The sequence below is a fragment of the Thermobia domestica genome, chromosome 8 (genome assembly GCF_964235325.1).
Source record: "Thermobia domestica chromosome 8, izTheDome1.hap1.1, whole genome shotgun sequence".
Lineage (NCBI taxonomy): Eukaryota > Metazoa > Arthropoda > Insecta > Zygentoma > Lepismatidae > Thermobia > Thermobia domestica.
Genome location: NC_137461.1, coordinates 10,356,299 through 10,375,092, shown reverse-complemented (window position 1 = coordinate 10,375,092; position 18,794 = coordinate 10,356,299). Strand labels below are relative to the sequence as shown.

The window sequence follows — 18,794 nt, the reverse complement described above, 5'->3', positions numbered from 1 at the left end:
TTAATTTGTGTGCTCGAGGCGAAAGGAGAACAAACAAATCTTCCCTCCAATACAGCCATCGAATTTGTATATCAATAAGCAAACTCAAATATCAGAGCAATTAACAACAGGTACTTCTTCCAGCTATCTTGGAGCGAAGTTATTGTTGGGGATATATTGATATACTGGTCTCTGCACCCGCCATCACTTAACTGCAGCTCAGAACTCACGTATAAAACTGTAGATCCCGTGGTTAGAAGTTTTGAGCTCGACTAGCATGTAAATACGAAATCAAATCTAAATCCAAACAGGTATTTCAAATGTAGAACTAATATAATGTATGTTGCATGGAAAATGTTTACGTGTTATATAACTACGTGAAATACAAGTGTAAGATCATAAATAGGGAAAGAGAAAAATTAAAAAATAAAACGAAAAGAGTAGCGGATTCGAGTCAACAAACTATGCATAACTGGGAGCGGTAGCACACCTTAACGTGCATGGCAAGAGCGTAATAGGAAACTAATGTTTTTGGTACAAGGTAGAACCCAACGCATGATATCCTAGGCTCCGGATGCATGTCAAAAATGCTTATTAGCACCCTACAAGGATAGTGTTTACAGTTCATGAGTCCCTACCAATTCCCTTAATCAATTAGCTGGACAATAAATTACCACACGTTCATTTTTTTTTTTTTTTTTTTTTTAAGTTAACAGTAACGGCAATCATCCCATATTAGATACTACCTTTACTCCATTACAGGTCCAATAGTTTCTGTTAGTTATCAAAGACAAAGGAAAACAATATGTTTGATTGAATGAAACACGTTTTCAACTATCATTTCACGGTTCATTTCCAACCTTAGATCTCCCTTGAGCCGGGAGGGTAAAATATATTGTTTTATAGCCAATACCCCCGCGATACACTTTTAGACCTTCACCTAAAAGCAAAAGAAATAATTGAATTTACTGTACGCATAATATTGGTAATCAAGTTTCCATTACGATACTTTTAAAACAATGTGGCCACTTCCCACAGACTCTTGCACTGAGCAACGTATTACATAGTTGCATAATGTCCGAACACTGTCTTCGTTGCTATCTTTTAAAATCTCAGTAATTTCAGAAGGCATGAGGTTTCGGAAAAGATAAACCAAGTTCTTTATCACCAATTCTATCTATTGTTTTTAGTTCCCTAGAAACAACATACATTTTTGGCGACCATTTTGGAAACAGTGTCCCATATCGCAAAAGATTTCTCCGAAAGTTGTTTCATTTTCCAAGATTTATCGAACAAGGTATCATTCGACCACGTAATATTTTCAATTTAGCACTTGTTCGCATAATTTTATAGATCCCTGACGTGGCTACATTTTTGAGCAACTAGATTTGTCACATGTTTGTCATTTTCGAAATATTTCAGGTCGCAAAGCTAGATGACGTATGTACGATGGTATTCATTTTTTTTTTTTTTTTTTTTTTTTTGCTATTACAGCGCCTTTTAGTACATAAACAAAAAAAGTACTTCCAGTAAAATATGCGTATTTTCGATCGCAGAATCTGAATATGCAATAAAAATAGGGTTTTCCATTTAAAATTTTCAAGTTGGCACCCAGAGCCCTATGATGGGACCCCTGGGCACTATTTGTTTACATAGTTTTATAGGCCCTTGACATGGGTACATTTCTGTGAACTAGATTTGTCATATTTTTGTCATTTCCGAAATATTTCAAGTCGAAAAGTTGGTGAGACACCCTGTACATATATATATATATATATATATATATGTGTGTGTGTGTGTGTGTGTGTGTTTCAGAAAAAGAAAGATACAGACTGCGAAAGAGTGAGACCATGAAACTCTGACAAGGTACATTCGCAAAGTGTCCCCTCGGGATTCGTGTAAATTTGATTCAAATGCAAAGTTCTCCGGGGTCTAACGGGTATTATACTAATTTTAGCGGCCCATACTGCTAATTTGCATATTTATGGGCCTTCAATCATACACTACTATAACGCTCGGATACAAACTTGCTTTCAGTTTCTCTAGATATAATTGGACATGTTTGTGAACATAAGTAAAGCAAATTGGATCAAGTTCTGCTTCTCTGACACACGTTATCCATCCCCGGCCGCCATTTTTGATTCGCCATATACAATACACACACATATATGAACTTTTTTCCTTATTTTCGTGTAAGGAATCTTTTCCCAAAATGTTGTGACAAACTTTTGTTATTATCTATCTATCTATCTATCTATCTATCTATCTATCTATATATATATAATATGTTTATTTTTTCATAATATCTTGCTCAATAGGGAAGTTAATGCTCCGAAATACCGCTTGCATACATCACTCAGGCTGAACGTAATTCCAAACAAGTGAAGTACGCCTTGACTATCTCTCAGTTACCTCTTTACTTCAAAATAATAATAATAATAATAATAATAATAATAATAATAATAATAATAATAATAATAATAATAATAATAATAATAATAATAATAATAAAATAAGAGAACAAAACGTATATAGAACCATCGAATTATCTTATGATAACAAATTTTTGTTGCTGTACTTACCTCGCCTTGTACTTTTTTCTCGACCACCTAAACCTGAATTAAATACAGAGAAAAATAAATTATAACTTTATTTTTCAAACTTTATATTTTATCTTTAAGAATTTAGTTCTTTCACCAGCAGACAGTTTAACATACGCTGTCAAGCCCAAGGCATATTTTATATTTTTAAAATGCATACACTGACAGAGAATTTCCATCTATAATGTCTCAGCTCTAATGCTTGAATTGATTGAAAATACTGTACTTCCTAACATGTTATTTACATTTTTATCATAAAATAGATGTACTGTAATTTTATAGTGTTGATTGAAATGTGAACTAGAAACTAATTTCACATAGGACTAACTTCTTATGTTCATCATGGTCTTGGCATGTACGAAGGGCGATCAAAAACTAAGGTTACAAAACCGATTTTTCTGAAGTTCTGTGTGGTACTTTCAATACATGGAGTTGGCAACTGTAATGAGTTTCAGCCACCCGCTACCTACGACGCTAGTTGTGTGTAAATACAGATGGTGACCCGTTTGAAAAACTGGTCTCGCGAAGAAGTTCACTCAGTTCTATGGGTGAAACATGTAACCGCGGCTGAAATTCACCGACAGCTGATAAAGGTTCACGGAGAGACTGTAATGTCTCGTCAGTATGTCACAGAATGGTGTCGAAAGTTTGCATCTCGTAGAGAAAACGTCACCGGCGAAGAGCCCAGAAGATCACCACGCTATTGGAAGCAATTTCGCTGGGACATAATCGACACCCTCCCTATACCCTGGACCTCGCTCCAAGTGACTTTAACCTGTTCTTGCACTTGAAGGAACACCTCGAAGTCCGTCACTTCGCTTCAGACGAGAAGGTGAAGCACTTCGTGATAACGTGTCTGAATACGCAAGGACGGGATTTTTACCAGGATGTCTCAGGGGGACATGTAAAAGTAGTAGAAAATGGCCGATATTAGTGTCGAATTCATAGTTTTCACGGTCAGTGAGATTAATGGTGAAACTCCGATTACGACATTAACTTCCAAATTCATCTTATTCGGCTGTGGGCCGGGAGTCACCGGGGTTATACTGACACATGTAAAAGTAATCCAAAATCACCGATATTAGTGTCAAATCTATAGTTTTCGCGGTCGCTGAGATCAATGGTGACACTTTCATTAGCGATGACTTGCAAACTCAGCTGCCATTCCATGCGGGGCGGGGTCAGCCGGGCAAGGGGCAGGTACCGAGACATGTAAAAATAGCCCAAAATGACCGATATTAATGTCAAATCCATAGTTTTCGCGGTCGCTGAAATGAATGGTGATATTTCCATAGGCGTTGACTTTCAAATACAGCCCCCATGCAAAGAATGGGTATATTCAGCTAGTATTAAATGTAGACAGTTTTAAAACGGATAATTACAACGTCAAAATGAAAAGGTTATACTAGAGCCATTAAACATGCAAACTTCTTAGTTTACGTCAAGAAACCTGTTAATAATGGCAAAACATTTGTGATGATGACGGTGATCATCATCATCACCATCATAAAGCAATTTATTCTCAATTAATATTGTAACCAATTTATTTTTCTTTCTCAATTCAGTGGAGTACACAAGGTGAGATGGGGATTTCGGGTTTTAATCCCCTCTTCTTTAACAAGATACAAACGAGATTAACATATGTATACAAAAATCTTAAAATTAGATGAACTACGGGGTTTGACCCAACCGCCATCTCCCTTGAGGAGGAAATTCTGCGTACGCTACTATCTTATTGAACTACACTTAGTACTATTTGTTTTCCATGAAGTTTAACCAAAGCTTCTCATTCGCTTTCCAATTGAAAATAGTGTCTCAAACAGAACTTTGTTCTTCAAGACATGTTTTACTTTTATAGTATTTGTGATAATATTTGCATAAAATCATTTGACGTAAAAATCTGACTTAAACTACTCACTGACAAAACCAATACGTTTACAGGGCTCATAGTGGTCTGGTCTTTTGTAAATAGTTGAAAAGTGACCAAAAGCACTCGAAAAAGTGACCAAAAAGTGACCAAAATCTCTTCATGCCTCTGTTTCATCTCTTCTTTACTTATTTTTAAACTTCTTCCTTTCTTAGGGTTTCTAAGTATGCTTTGTAGTTACGGTAAGCAGACTTAGCAGATGTTAGAAGCTTCTGAGTAAGTGGAACTAGTTCTGGCCGAATTTCTTCATCCCAGATATAATTAACTTAGCATTGAGAGTTCTCAAAGCCATGAAATATTCAAATTCATCACCTACTCTTAAGAAGAACATACAAGAAGCATAACACAAGACGAACATTATGAACCACATAAGCACACACACACAACGTTGAGCGGAGCGTTAACTATTTCGATAGAAAACTAAAAGACTATAATGATTGAAGAAAGAATGGACATAGAAGGGTTCTCAACCTCACCATGAGAGCTTAAGAGGCCTCATCACTGCGAAATTAAAATACCGCTAATTTTACAGTAATTATGTGATATCTTCAAATAGATAAAAGATAATCGAAAAGTGGAACAAGACCTCCCTAGACAATATTATTCTGCGTGAGATACCGTTATCATGACTCATTTATCTGCTTTCGATTTCCAGTCATTTAGAAAATTGGCATTTATTTTCGCGTTTCTAAATAACTACAAACGGAAAGCTACTAGGTGACTCGTGATAACGGTACCTCATGCAAAATAACATCGTCTAGGGAGGTTTAATTTCGCAGTGATAGGGACTCTTAAGCATCCACCAACCATCCACTGTGCTTTAGAAAGAATAAAAGCTCAAGTGAGAATAAAGTTGACTGTTTCACATGTGGCAGCAACTACTAAAGCTTTCAGAAGAGTAATGAGTAAGAAGATTCTGCCTTTTTCCATTTCTTTTTATAATTTTTTTCTTAGAAAACTGCCAATGCAAAACATAAATCACATGAAAAATTCACTTTACCTCCCAAAAAGTAACTTTTAGTGACAAATTTGAAAAAAAAAAAAGTAATTTTTAGTGACCAATTTGAAAAAAGTAACTTTTAGTTAAAAAAAGAAAGTGACTTGCTATGAGCCCTGCGTTTATTGTAAATATATAACAGCGTGTGACAGTTTCGCCAACTATCCGCTTTCGTTTCGTCAGCCACTATCAGACAGAAAAGTTAGTGTCTGATGAAGCCAAAGATGGTAGTTGGTGAAAATGTTACACTTTTTTTTCTTTTTTTTTTTTTTATTTTGCTCAGCGAGTAGTTGAAATCAGATTGAAGTCTGTTAAGAGCAAAGCTTGTATAATGGAATATATTACATTTGACGTAATATCTTACCTGGTGCGATTTTATCTAATCCGCCTATACAAACAGAAACAATAATAAGAATCAGTTATACATAAATAGAGTTTACATTAATACGATAATCACTAGAGCTTCAAAATTAAAAGCAAAAGAACATTTAATTATTGTTAATTATTAATGAAGCTACTTGAAGAATTATCTTATAAGTAAATACAAAAGATACTAAACTTGCTTTCCGCTACACAATTCTGGTTTTATTAAGCCACCAAAAATCGACGAATTTTTGGTCTCTTCATTGATAGCATTGCCAGGATGTAAGAAATAGGATTTATTGCAAACGCGATGACTGGGAAATCATTTATTGAGGTAATAAATTCTATGTACACTCATGTCCAAAATGATTGTCTCATTTATAACTGTCTTCTTGTGAGAATATAATTTGATAATGATTCTACATGGTACTTTTAATACTGATACTATGTGTATAATCAGGAAATGTATATTTATGGTAAATTTCATAGGAAAAGAATTATAAATACGAAAATTAGAATGAGTAAAACAAAATGTTGATAAATGGTCAAGAAAGTTTTATTTTTCGTTTTATTATTCTTATTTACTGCTCTTTTGACATGAAATTTGCTACATACACGTCTTTGCCGATTATAAACATACTAACATTCTCAGAAATACAGGACGAATTCGTTATGAAATTACATTCCTACAACAACATATTTATAGACATGCGACAATAATTTTGGACATGAGTTTACATTAACATATTTTAAGTTGCTAATGCAAATATCTTGTGAAATATCACAATGAGTTCAATGCAATGTGATTCAGTATCATCGCATAAGAATGCAAATAATGCGAGGGGTGGTCAAAAAGTTTCCAGAATGTTGTTGTAGTTTTGGTATTTGTAGTGCAATTACAATGAATCTAATGCACTACAGTTCTTAGATTTCTAATTATGAATATGACAAGTGTAAACAGGTCATAATCAGGGCCGGATCCAGGATTTTCTGATGAGGGGGTGCACCAATAACTATCAGTACATTTTATTCAAATCTAAATTTTTTAAAATACTTTTAGGCATCTGTGATGTGTATGAGGAATTGACTTAAGCTTTGTGTTTAGCAAAACTCCATTTTCTTTTAAGCCCGAAACGGAAACATGACATGAAATTTTAGGAAAGTATTGGCTATTTTCACTGCCATTTTCTTACTTTAGATAGTGTATATTCAGAACGGTGGGGGGAGGGGTGCACGTGCTCCGGTGCACTCCCCTAAATCCGGTCCTGGTCATAACAGTCAGTTTACGAGTAGGGTAGCTAAACAGAAGAGTATGTGCGGATCAGTTGGTGCATTGTCGCAGTTCGAGCAACCCGAAAGCTTTTTTTTTTTTTTTTTTTTTTTAAGTTGCGGAAATCTTCCCCAGATACCTACTTTGATAACCTTAAAGTCAGTTTACGCTGACAATGGTTTTAGGAAAACAGCACCAGTACTCGTTTTGCCATAGTAGAAGACATCAAACCCAACGCAATGGCTGAATTTCTGAATATACCAAAAAAGGACTTTTGTCCGTGTTTCCTGCAATGCCAGGAGCGATGGAGAAAGTATATGTATTCCAAAGGTACCTACTTTGAACGCGATTAAATAAATGTGTACTTATATTGTGGTAAATTTCGGGAACTTTCTGACTGCTCCTCGTATATCTATGCATTGCACTGACATTCAATAATAACATTCCATATTTTATTAATTTTAACTGGAAATGCAATTTCATTATATTATTAAGAAAACAATAGACTGTTTAATTGAATAAAAATAAATATTTTAAAATTTAATTGATATTGCGTACCTTTAGGTTTTGTAGGTTTACCAGCTCCCAAAGGAGAACCTAGTTGTAAAAAAATGCATTGACCTTTTTATTATTATTATTAAACACAAACATAATAATTATTCCACAAACGTAAAAACTATATTTTTTATATTGACGGGTACAACATATAATTGGACTGTACTATTTTCTTTTCAAGAAAAGTAACATTTGTCACATTTTCAAAGTTCTAAGTTTCATTCCTTATTCCCGATAAAGAGAATCAGAATAATAATAACGAAATGTCTAAAACTCCGAGCAAAGCACCATAGTTTTACACATATATTATTAAACGTGTTATTGTTCTCCAGTATTTTGTGTTACATCCTCTTCATCAGACATAGAGGTCCATATACATCGTAATGAAAATAGATAGAATCCTAAAAGAAGAAGTCACATCCATCACAGATTCTTATTTTTTACAGTCACAGATTGCAGATTTCTATTTGAAATGTCAAAAAAAAAAAAAGTTCCAATATCAAGGTAAACAGTTTTAAATTATGCTTAATCTGATACCAAAATTATATATTGATTGGCTCATGGCATTTTGTATAATTACTTATTGTCTTCCATACAAGTTTGAATAAGTTTAGTTTATTATTTGTTTTTAATTTCTTTTCACTCATACATTGAACTTTGAATAGACTGAAGCAAATAAAGTCATCTTAATAAACTAAAATGTCATACTTGATCAATACAGGGCTGTATACCTACTTTTGGGCCACTCTGTATAAATATGTTATTAAAAAAAATATTTTTAAAAAGTTATTTAAATTTTCTCCTAAAATATTAATTTTCTATTTCGAACATTTTCCCGTGTGATGTTTATTTTTACAGATAGTTTGCAAGTCTCAAGTTAAAAACCTCCCCGTAAATCTGTTCAGATATAATTCAGTCCTTATCTTTGAAACTACCGATTCTACAAAAATAAGTGCAGAGATCTTGTTGGTGTAAAGAATTATAAACTATAATTTCCTCATAATTATTTTCTTTAAAGATTTCATAATTTTTGAGATAATTACAAGAAACAAGAATTTCAACCCCCGCCCCTAAACAATCAAAAACTTCTGCTCAAAACAAAGGTACATTTCAGGATATGCTGCGCACATCAAATTGAAGGTCTCCACAAAAATCCAGCTTGTTCGGAAGTTTTTCGAAGTTTTGTCTCTTTTTTTGTCTCTAATTTTCCTAGGCTATAGTACGTTTCTCAGCATTTTTATCTGGTTTTATCACTATATTTAAACCACATCTGTTATAAAATTTCTTCCGGACGTATTAAGAGACCTAAGCACTGCGAAATTAAAATACAGCTAATTTTACACTAATTATGTGATATCTTCAAACAGATAAAAGATAATCGAAATGTGGAACAAGAGCGCGCTAGACAATATTATTTTGCATGACGTACCGTTATCACGAGTCACCCAGTAGCTTTCCGTTTGCACCCATTTAAAAACGCAAATATAAATGCCGATTATCTAAATGGCTGGAAATCGAAAGCAGATAAGTGTGTCGTGATAACGGTATCTCATGCAAAATAATATTGTCTAGCGAACTCTTGTTCCACTTTTCGATTAGCTTTTATCTACTTGAAGATATCACATAATTACTGTAAAATTAGCGGTATTCTAATTTCTTCGTGACGGGGCCTCTTAAATGATTTGAAATCAGAACTTATTTTGTTCCCCGTAAGAAATCCCATCTTATGGATGCCAGTCTATCTTTCACTTTTATCTACCATTTATAACCAGAGATATTGCGTAACAGTTTCTTTTTTATCTGAATTCAAGAACATAATTTATTTGTTTCCTTATTTCTTTTTCAGAACACAGTACGATGACTTTACGAGAGAAGTTTTTCTAGATGCTCGTCTTCATCTGAGAGGGACGTAATAACCCCCCGTAGTATGTATCACCCATCATCGGCTTCCTGTGAATTCTTGTGCAAAATTTATAGAATGAAATGAAATCGAACTTACCTCTTGCTGGAATTAACCCACCACCATCTCCTAACCCACCTGTCAAATAAAACATATCACGATTTGTTGAGTTTTTTTTTTTTTTTTTTTTAATAATTTCTCACTTTAACTGACAAGTACGATAATTTTTAATAACTAATATAAATTTGATTTCGAGATGATAATTCCAATAAAACAAATTAGTATACAAAGGGTACAAAGGGTATTAGGAAAGTTTTGCAATACAGTTTCATTGATTTAATTTTATCAAACTTATTTCCACCACATTCAATACACCTCTCCATTCTCCAGAAGTAATCGTTAAACCTGATCTGTCAACTTTCACTAGGAAGTAAGACACACTCGTTGTCCCAATCTCTTAGAAGTACCTCATCACTAGAAAACCGCATTCCTTTCAGCTTCATTTTCACATACAGGAACAGTACAAAGTCGCAGAAAGCAAGGTCTGGACTGTAAGGAGAGTGCTCAAAAACTTTCAGGCCTCTAGTGGTCAAAATATTTGGTGCAGGCTTTCGCGCAGTGGGTTAGAGATTTGTCTTGATGGAGGAACCAGGTGACCATTCTTGAATTTGATCGTACGTTCTTCATAGGTTTTATGACTTTAGGTGGGCACTGTTCAGTGTACCACTTAGCTGTGACTGTCTTTTGTGTGTCCGAAACGACACCAACAATTCCACTCCCTTTGAAAGCTACAATTATCATTGCCTTCTTTACTGATCGGAATTTCTTGACAGCTACAGGTGTGTCCTCATCATCGAAGACCCAAACTTTGTTCTGAGTCTTGGTCGGCACATCATAATAGTACAAACAACTCTCGTCGCCTGTCACGATGTTGTTCACATATCGAGATTGTCCCTTAAACATTTGCAGCATCTCCCGGCACCATGTCACACGTCATATACTCTTCAACCAGACTATGCGTCACCCAGAGCAACAAAGGTTCTTTACGTGCAAATCATCATGGAGAATCGAACGAATTGCTGATGCATTTAGGCCTAAGTTATCCTCAATTTGCTGGTAGATCACTCATCTGTCTTCGTCAAACATTTTCCTAACAGCAGGAATGTTTTGCTCCGTAACTGACATTCTTGGCCTTCCCGTCCTCCAGAGTAAAATTTCGCCTTTGGAATTCTCTGTACCACCTGAATATAGTCGTACGATGTGGAGAGACATCACCTAGTGCAAGAATCATTTCTTCTAGGCACTGGTCTATGTTTAAACCACGAGTGAAGTTATATTGCTCATATCTCATTTCGTGACCAAGAAGACATAGACTATCACTGTTAGTACACAAGCACTTTAGACTATCACTGCTAATGAATAACTCAGTCCATCGACTTGGATCAGTGGTTACTGTTCAAATATGAACATGTCTCAGCACGCATCAAGAAGCAGACTCCTGCGACACATGGTTGCGTCGTATTGCAAAACTTAATACCCTTTGTATTTCGAACTTGGTTTCATTGTGTTTCTTCAAATCAGAATCAATGTATCTTAAAAGAGGCAAGAAATGCGAAACCTATCTTTCGATGTAAAATATGACAAATCAAGGTCTCAAACATTTACTTTCTTTAACAATTCGTTCTAACCAATATAATGCCAATTTGGCCTATTTTTGGGTAAATCTAGCCTATTTGGAGAGGCATTTCCCCATACAAATCTACAAAATGCTTATAGCCTTAAATATAGCTTATTTTTTGAAACTCTTTTGCCATTTTTGGCCGTTTTTATTAGCCGTTAAATTAATTCCAAAAATATCTTTCTTTTTTTTAAAATAAAGTGTAAACTTTAAAAAATAAACCTTTTTGTAATTATACAATTGTATTAACTGATTTCTGAAAACAGAAGCTGTTTTATTACGCAACAATCCCTTGTTTTGTATTCTTCTCGTCTCTCCCCACCCACAAATTTACAGCTATTTAATACTACTTGTCCACTCAGGAAGAATTTTAATGTCGCTCCCATATCGGCCCTGTTTGCCACTTTTAATTATTTTCATTTTCGCATTTCATTGCAAAAATGAGAGTTTTCTAATACAAATTTAGTAACTATTCGGTTCTTCATGCCACAGAGATTATTTTTGTTTATTAAAGGAAACAAATAGGATATCTAATTAGCTTGAAGACTCTCAATACAATCATGATGATTCATGTGGGTCTACGGAGAAATAAGAAGTGTTTATAAGAACTATGACCTGCCGAAAGAAGTACTACTGAAAATTCGGATAATGGCAGTCTACACAAACAACCAATCCACAATCCAACGATGGTGCATCCAGTTCATGCGCCTCGGCTAACTGCGATATCATCGACGATGACTTATTTCAATTCAACTGATAATTATGGTTTTCATAAATCAAACGAGTTGTTGATGGATTTTATTGTAATTTAAAGTTATATATGTTACTTATCAGTCTTCACTGAATAAAATTCAGCATTTCAAATTTTACTATAATTCACTTATAATCCTACAAACAAAATATGGGTTTAAATTCTACAATGTCGATTATAGGTTAGTAGTTCAAACTCCAGCTATTTTTCTGCGTAAAAAAACTTATTTCTGAAGGCAATCTAGTATTTTTTCTTCAGAGGTTGTTGGCAACAACCTCTAACTGTTCAGTGGTTCAGTGGCTCTCTTCAGTGGTTCTAACTGTTGTATTTCCCAACGGTAGGAACACACTAACAAATGATTAAAAGATGTTCTTTATGGTATATTTAGAAGTGTTAAAATATTAAGATTCGATAAAGATTTTCTACAACCTTAACGTTTCGTCACTTTTAAATATATTGCACTTACCCATTTCATAATCGATTTCCTGAGCGAAGCCTACAGAAAAAGAAAAAAATGTTAAATGATGAGAGCAAAATATTATCACACTCTGGCTTCCAATCACTCTTAATTAAAATATACTTAAAATATTAAACAATGAGAAGGTGATTCGACAATGGTTCTCACGAATGCTAGAAACACACGAAGGTGTTTATATACAGGGTGAACATAAAGTCTCTCCCTGATAACAAACATTAATAATAAGAAAACAAAGAATGATAAAAGCATGCGGTCTGAAAACAGCTTCTATCATACTTCAAGATTTTTCCACATCCTGACTTGCCATTTACTGCAGTTGACCACAGCGGGACAGTCATTTGTTTAAAAATGGCGTCAACACAGCAGAAAACGAAGCGTGAGTTGTGGAAAACAAAATCTTGCGTCACAGTTCAACGAACATTCACGACAGAGTATGGACAACAGCCACCAGATGTTAAGAGCATAAAGGAATCGTATAGCAAGTTTATTGCAACAGGAAGTGTTTTAGATCGTGATAGAAGCGGTGGACCGAGTGTTAGTGAGGAACGTGTGGAAGCTGTTCGTGTTGCTTTAACCCGAAGCCCACGGAAATGCTTGCGTAGCGAACTTCTTCATGTAGGGATTAAGTTTAAAGACGCGGTTTACGCAACACGTGTCCGTGATATTGCAACACTGAAAAACAAGATAAGTGTCACAATAGACACGGGGACTCCTGAAATGTTGAGTAGCAGATGAATGGAAATTGAATATCGCATGGATGCCTTGAGGGCAACTAATGGAGCACATGTGGAAATTCTCTAAATCAGGTAAAAAAAAAAAGGTTTTCCTATTTTTTCCGCAAACCGCATACTTCTATCATTCTTAGTTATTTTTTTTTTTATTAATATTTCTTATCAAAGAGAGACTTTATGTCCACCCTATACAATGTAAAAATTACAAATTGGAGACAGATGTGTCTTGTATAGGGTGGACATGGTGGAACGTATCGTCTCTAATTTGTGATTTTTTACGGTTCGTAAAAATATTTTCATAAATTTCACATTCTTTTGACATCCGTAAAAGGTTGTCCAGTCTCCGCCCCATATTTTATAACTCGAAAATATCTACATAGACACGCCTTTCCTGGACAATAATTTAATTTCATTTGCACTTATGGCTCAAAAGTTCTGTTGCTTCAAATTTCGGGTTGTGCAATTTTCCGGTCACCCTGTAGTTTCTCTGACTATTTGGTCTTTTGTATATGTTATATTGTACTACTATAGTTAATTAACACGGTGCATACACTTAACAAAAAAAAAAAAAGTTCAGTTTAGAATCCGATATTTTTTGAATATATACTCATCACTGATCACAAAAGTCCCGGACGCCAGAAAAAAAAAAAACGACGGGAGGCGAGGGGGAGGAATAGAAAGCCGAAAAATTAGCCGTTTCTATTATTCACTATAACTCTGTAACCATTGGAGCTAGAGCATCCAAACTTTTTTCATTTTGTTTGACTAATATTCTTCTGCAATTTAATTCTAGTACATTTTTTTAGCTAAATATAACAGTTTTCTTGTTATTTTCAATTTTACTCAGTTTTGGTTGCGCGTGAAGTCAGGTTTTTAGCCCCAGATTCTTTACAAGATCAAATTCGGAAAAATGTTTCCTCTGAAAGGTTTTTGTCATTTTATGCTCTTTCAAAAAATGTATACTTATATTAATGTAGGACTAATAGCGCCTGAGTTATAAGCGACTTTATTCTGTCGTGTGCGAAACTGATCACGGTGCGGCCGAAGAGTTACCTTCCCACATATGGTATATATTAGCAGCTGATGATGATTTATATATATACATATATATATATATATAAATAAAATCTTGTCTGCCTGCAAGAATATAATCCTTATGATTAAATCTCTCTATAATCTAAATTTAAAATATCCATTTTTAATATCAGTTGAGTGGCTTTTCGGAAAATAACCATTGTCAACATACAAAATTTCTCTGAAGAATGAAAAGAGAGCTTTCTCTAGTATACAGTATGAGTAACTCGGAAAATCTGTTTCTTTATACATGTCTTTGATACCTTCTAAAACATGCACAAGCATGCAGCTTTCTATTCATTTTGCTGGAAAAAAATATTGTTTCGACAAGGCATGTTGTTGCTACAAGTCCTTCAATTTATGTGCTACAATGATACTTAGCAAAATAGAGCAGTAACCAGATTTCAAAATTGGCTTCAAGGGAGAATCGTGAACAATTTGCCATCCACGTTTTTTAATATTTAAACTGATAAACCCTCTTTAAAGAAAAAACACTTGCCTATTATTAAGATTGTGTACAGTTGCTATAATTAAATAAATCTATAATAAGAAACGTAATAGAAGGAAACCATATATACTGTGCTTAAGAAATCTCTACACAAGAGGACAAATTATTTGATTTCTAGAACTAGTTCTTAATAATGTTATGCCACTCTTATATAAAGGTAACCAAGAAAGTTTTGTCGCTTTTTCACCCAATACTTTTGAACATCGATATGTCTCCTAAGACTACCTGGAAGATCAAAAATAGTCCCCATGAACATCTTCTGTCAACGTTTTCAAAGCCCATGGATTCCATCACGGTAGAAATTGGCGGGCCGGGAGGCGAACAAAGTAGCAAGTGCATTTTGCACCTCTACTAGGGATTTGAACTGGCGTTCTCTAAGATGATTTTTCAAGGAATGGAACAGCTGATAAGCGAGCATTGCAATGTCCGAGCAGTATGGAAGATGCAATAGTGTTTTCCGCCCTAGGAGTAGAATGGTGTCCCGTGTCATCCTAACCACGTGGGGCTTAGAGTTGTCCTGTAACAAGAGGACACCTTTGTGATTCTGAAATGCTGGCTCGAGAGTTTTGAGCTTTTCTTGAACACTGCTCCACTGCTGACAGTACACAGTTGCATTGATGCACTGAGCAGCTCGTAGCAGTTCTCGATGCACGATGCCACGAGCAGTCCACCAAACACACAGGAGGACCTTCTGGTGCAGTCCGTGTTTCGGCTGTTTTGGAACCGGTTCATGGGATGCTAACCAATGATGACGGCATCATGAAGATTCGTACAGGTGCCACTTCTCATCCCATGTCAACACTTTGTCCCAGAAATGGCTCCTTCCTCAGAAGAGACAACAAAGAAGCACTGGTGTCTGCAAGTTTCTTCTTGCCCGGAGTCAAATTATGTGGGACCCATCGATCCAACTTGTAGTGCTTCCCAAGTTGATGGAAGTGCTGCCGAATGGTTTTTTCATTCACATTGAATTGTAGTCTGAGTTCCTCACATGTCTGGCCACAGTTCGCCCCAATTACTACCTGAAGATCTTCATTTTGTACATGTGTTGGTCTTCCGGCAAGTAGTGCGTCTTTGAGAGTTTCATCACCGTCCTTAAACTTGTTAAACCACAGCTGCACTGTCCGCGTAGTCAAGACACCCTCACCAAAGGACTGGCGTATCATCCGCCCCGCTGCAGTGGCGTTTGATCCTAGTTTGAACTCGTACAGCATACATGCCCTTATTACGCTCTGTGGAGGCCCCATGTTTAGTCTGTACTTACGCAAGTTCACGGTGTAACTGAACTGCTACAACCAGGTAGTATGTTGGATATACCCACACCAACAACTGACCTTCGCATTCAACTCACAGTGTGAAGGCCAATTGAACACTGACTTCAACGAAAAACGAAAGAACGTTCTTGGTTATCTTTACATCTCGAAAAAGATAAACAAATTTGTGATGTCCTTAATGCATCATTCAGTCTTCTTCATCATTCTCTTCATTAACTGATTGAATGTTTATATTACTCGGACATCTGCACATTGGAGTGCGCAAGAAACCACAATTCTTACATTTGCATTTCAAACTTACTCACTCAAGTTTCTGACAGCTGCACAAGAAATCGTGATTCTTACATTTGCATTCCAAACTTACACGCTTAAGTTCTGTCAGGTACACATGGTATTCTCTAAACAAGCCTTGGAAATATCTTCGAGTGTTTTCAAAACTGACTTCAGAATCTGGTCCTCCTGTCCTCCAAGTACCATCCAGAGTCTTCTTGCCTTCGTAATCAATCTCATACTTATCAGCCTTTTCCCAAATTGTTGTTTGGTAATGTGATCTCTTTATATGTTGTTTCAGAGCATCAATAGTTGGACGTAATTTCTCCAGACTGCATTTTCCTAAAAGTAGGAGCCTAGTTTCATCACAGATCTTCGAATTAACCTTGAGGAGCTTTGTGAAAAACAGTTCTGCAGATTAAATAGCACTTGCTGATAAAGGAATCTGTCCTAAGGAAAATAAAAGGTCACAGTTTCTGACATGAGTAAGTAGACAGTTCTTGATCTTTGATGTTACAACTGGATATGACGTTATGTCGCATCCAAGTGGAGCATGATAAGCCATTATTTCTCTTCTTATTCTCAGATAACTTGTGGCAAAGGTGGTGAACTGGAATAAACCTTCTTGCCTTTGAAATCCCGCCATCATGTACAATTCTTTACAAGAAATTATGTCATAATGGCATATGAATAGCAGGAATACATCGGTGTCTCTACTCAACACAACAATTCTTTCTGAATTGTGATTCACAGCATGAAGTATCATTCTAGAATCTGCTTCTTCATTCTTCCCTTCGTGATTTTGAACATCAATCTCGAAGTTTGACTTAACAGTTTTCTGATCTTTAAAACTACCGGATATAACAACAAAGAGTTCTGAAAGTGATAATTCAAGCAATCCATTATCTACTTATGGTCTGCTTACTCAGAGAAATGTGACCTTTTATTTTCCCTCGAAGAGATTCCATTATCAGCAAACGCTATTGAATCTGCATAACTGTTTTTCACAAAGCTCCTCAAGATTAAGGTCAATGTGAAGATTTGTGATTAAGCTAAGCTCCTACTTTTAGGAAAATGCATCCTGGAAAGATGACCTCCAACTAGTGATGCTTTGAAATAACATATAAAGAGATCACATTACCAAACAGCAATTTGGGAAATGATGATAAGTGTGAGATCTATCGGCCAGAAGACTCCGGATGGTACTTTGAGGACCAAATTCTGAGACCCGTTTTGAAAACTCTAGAAGATATTTCAAAGGCTTGTTTAGAGATTACCATGTGTACCTGACAGAACTTAAGCGTGTAAGTTTGGAATGCAAAAGTAAGAATCACGATTTCTTGTGCACTCCAACGAACAGTTCTCCGAGCGAGTCTAAAAATTCAATATCAGTTAATGAACAGAGTGATGAAGAAGAGAATGATACATTGAAGACATCACACATTTCTTTATCTTTTTAGGATATAAGAGTGGCATAACATTATTCAGAACTAATTCTAGAAATCAAATAATTTGTTCTCTTGTGTAGACATTTCTTAAGCATATGGTTTCCTTCTATTACGTTTCTTATTATAGATTTATTGTATTATAGCAACTGTACACAATCTTAATAATAGGCAAGTGCTTCTTTTGTAAATAAGATTTAACAGTTTATACGTTAAAAAACGTGGATGGCAGATTGTTCATGGTTCTCTCTTGAAGGCAACTTTGAAATCTGATTCCTGCTCTATTTCGCTCAGTATCATTGTACCACATAAATCAAAGGACTTGTAGCAACAACATCCCTTGTCGAAACAAGATTTTTTTCAGCAAAATGAATAGAAAGCTGCATGCTTGTGCATGTTTTAGAAGGTATCAAAGACATGTATAAAGAAACAGATTTTCAGTTTCTCATACTGTATACCAGAGAAAGCTCTCTTTTCATTCTACAGAGAAATTTTGTGTTTTGATAAGGGTTATTTTCTGAAAAACCCCTCAATTGATATTAAAAATGGATATTTTTCTTTAGATTATAGAGAGACTTAATCATCAGGATTATATTCTTGCTGGCAGATAAGATTACATATATATAAATCATCATCAGCTGCTAATATCTACCGTTTGTGGGAAAGTAACTCTTGTCCGCGCCGTGATCAGTTTCGCACACGACAGAATAAAGTCGCTTATAACTCAGACACTATCAATCCTACACTAATATAAGTATACATTTTTTGAAAGAGCATAAAATGACAAAAACCTTTTAGAGGAAACATTTTTCCGAATTCGATCTTGTAAAGAATCTGGGGTTAAAAAAACTGACGTCACACGCAACCAAAACTGAGTAAAAATGAAAATAACAAGAAAACCGTTATATTTAGCTAAAAAAAAAAAATGTACTAGTATTAAATTGTAGAAGAATATTAGGCAAACAAAATGAAAAAAGTTTGGATGCTCTAGCTCCAA

The 18,794-nt window shown here is 35.3% G+C and overlaps 1 protein-coding gene across 1 annotated transcript in view; it reads right to left on the bottom strand.

The window, feature by feature from the left end:
* Positions 1-18,794, bottom strand: part of LOC145692684 (uncharacterized) — a 279,895-nt gene that overhangs the window by 181,718 nt on the left and 79,383 nt on the right. The window contains exons 19-23 of the mRNA XM_081768066.1: positions 12,487-12,516; positions 9,691-9,729; positions 7,695-7,733; positions 5,868-5,891; positions 2,562-2,594 (exon numbers count right to left, since the gene is read on the bottom strand). Coding sequence (XP_081624192.1) covers positions 2,562-2,594; positions 5,868-5,891; positions 7,695-7,733; positions 9,691-9,729; positions 12,487-12,516 — 165 coding nt within the window. The remainder of the gene's footprint in view (positions 1-2,561; positions 2,595-5,867; positions 5,892-7,694; positions 7,734-9,690; positions 9,730-12,486; positions 12,517-18,794) is intronic.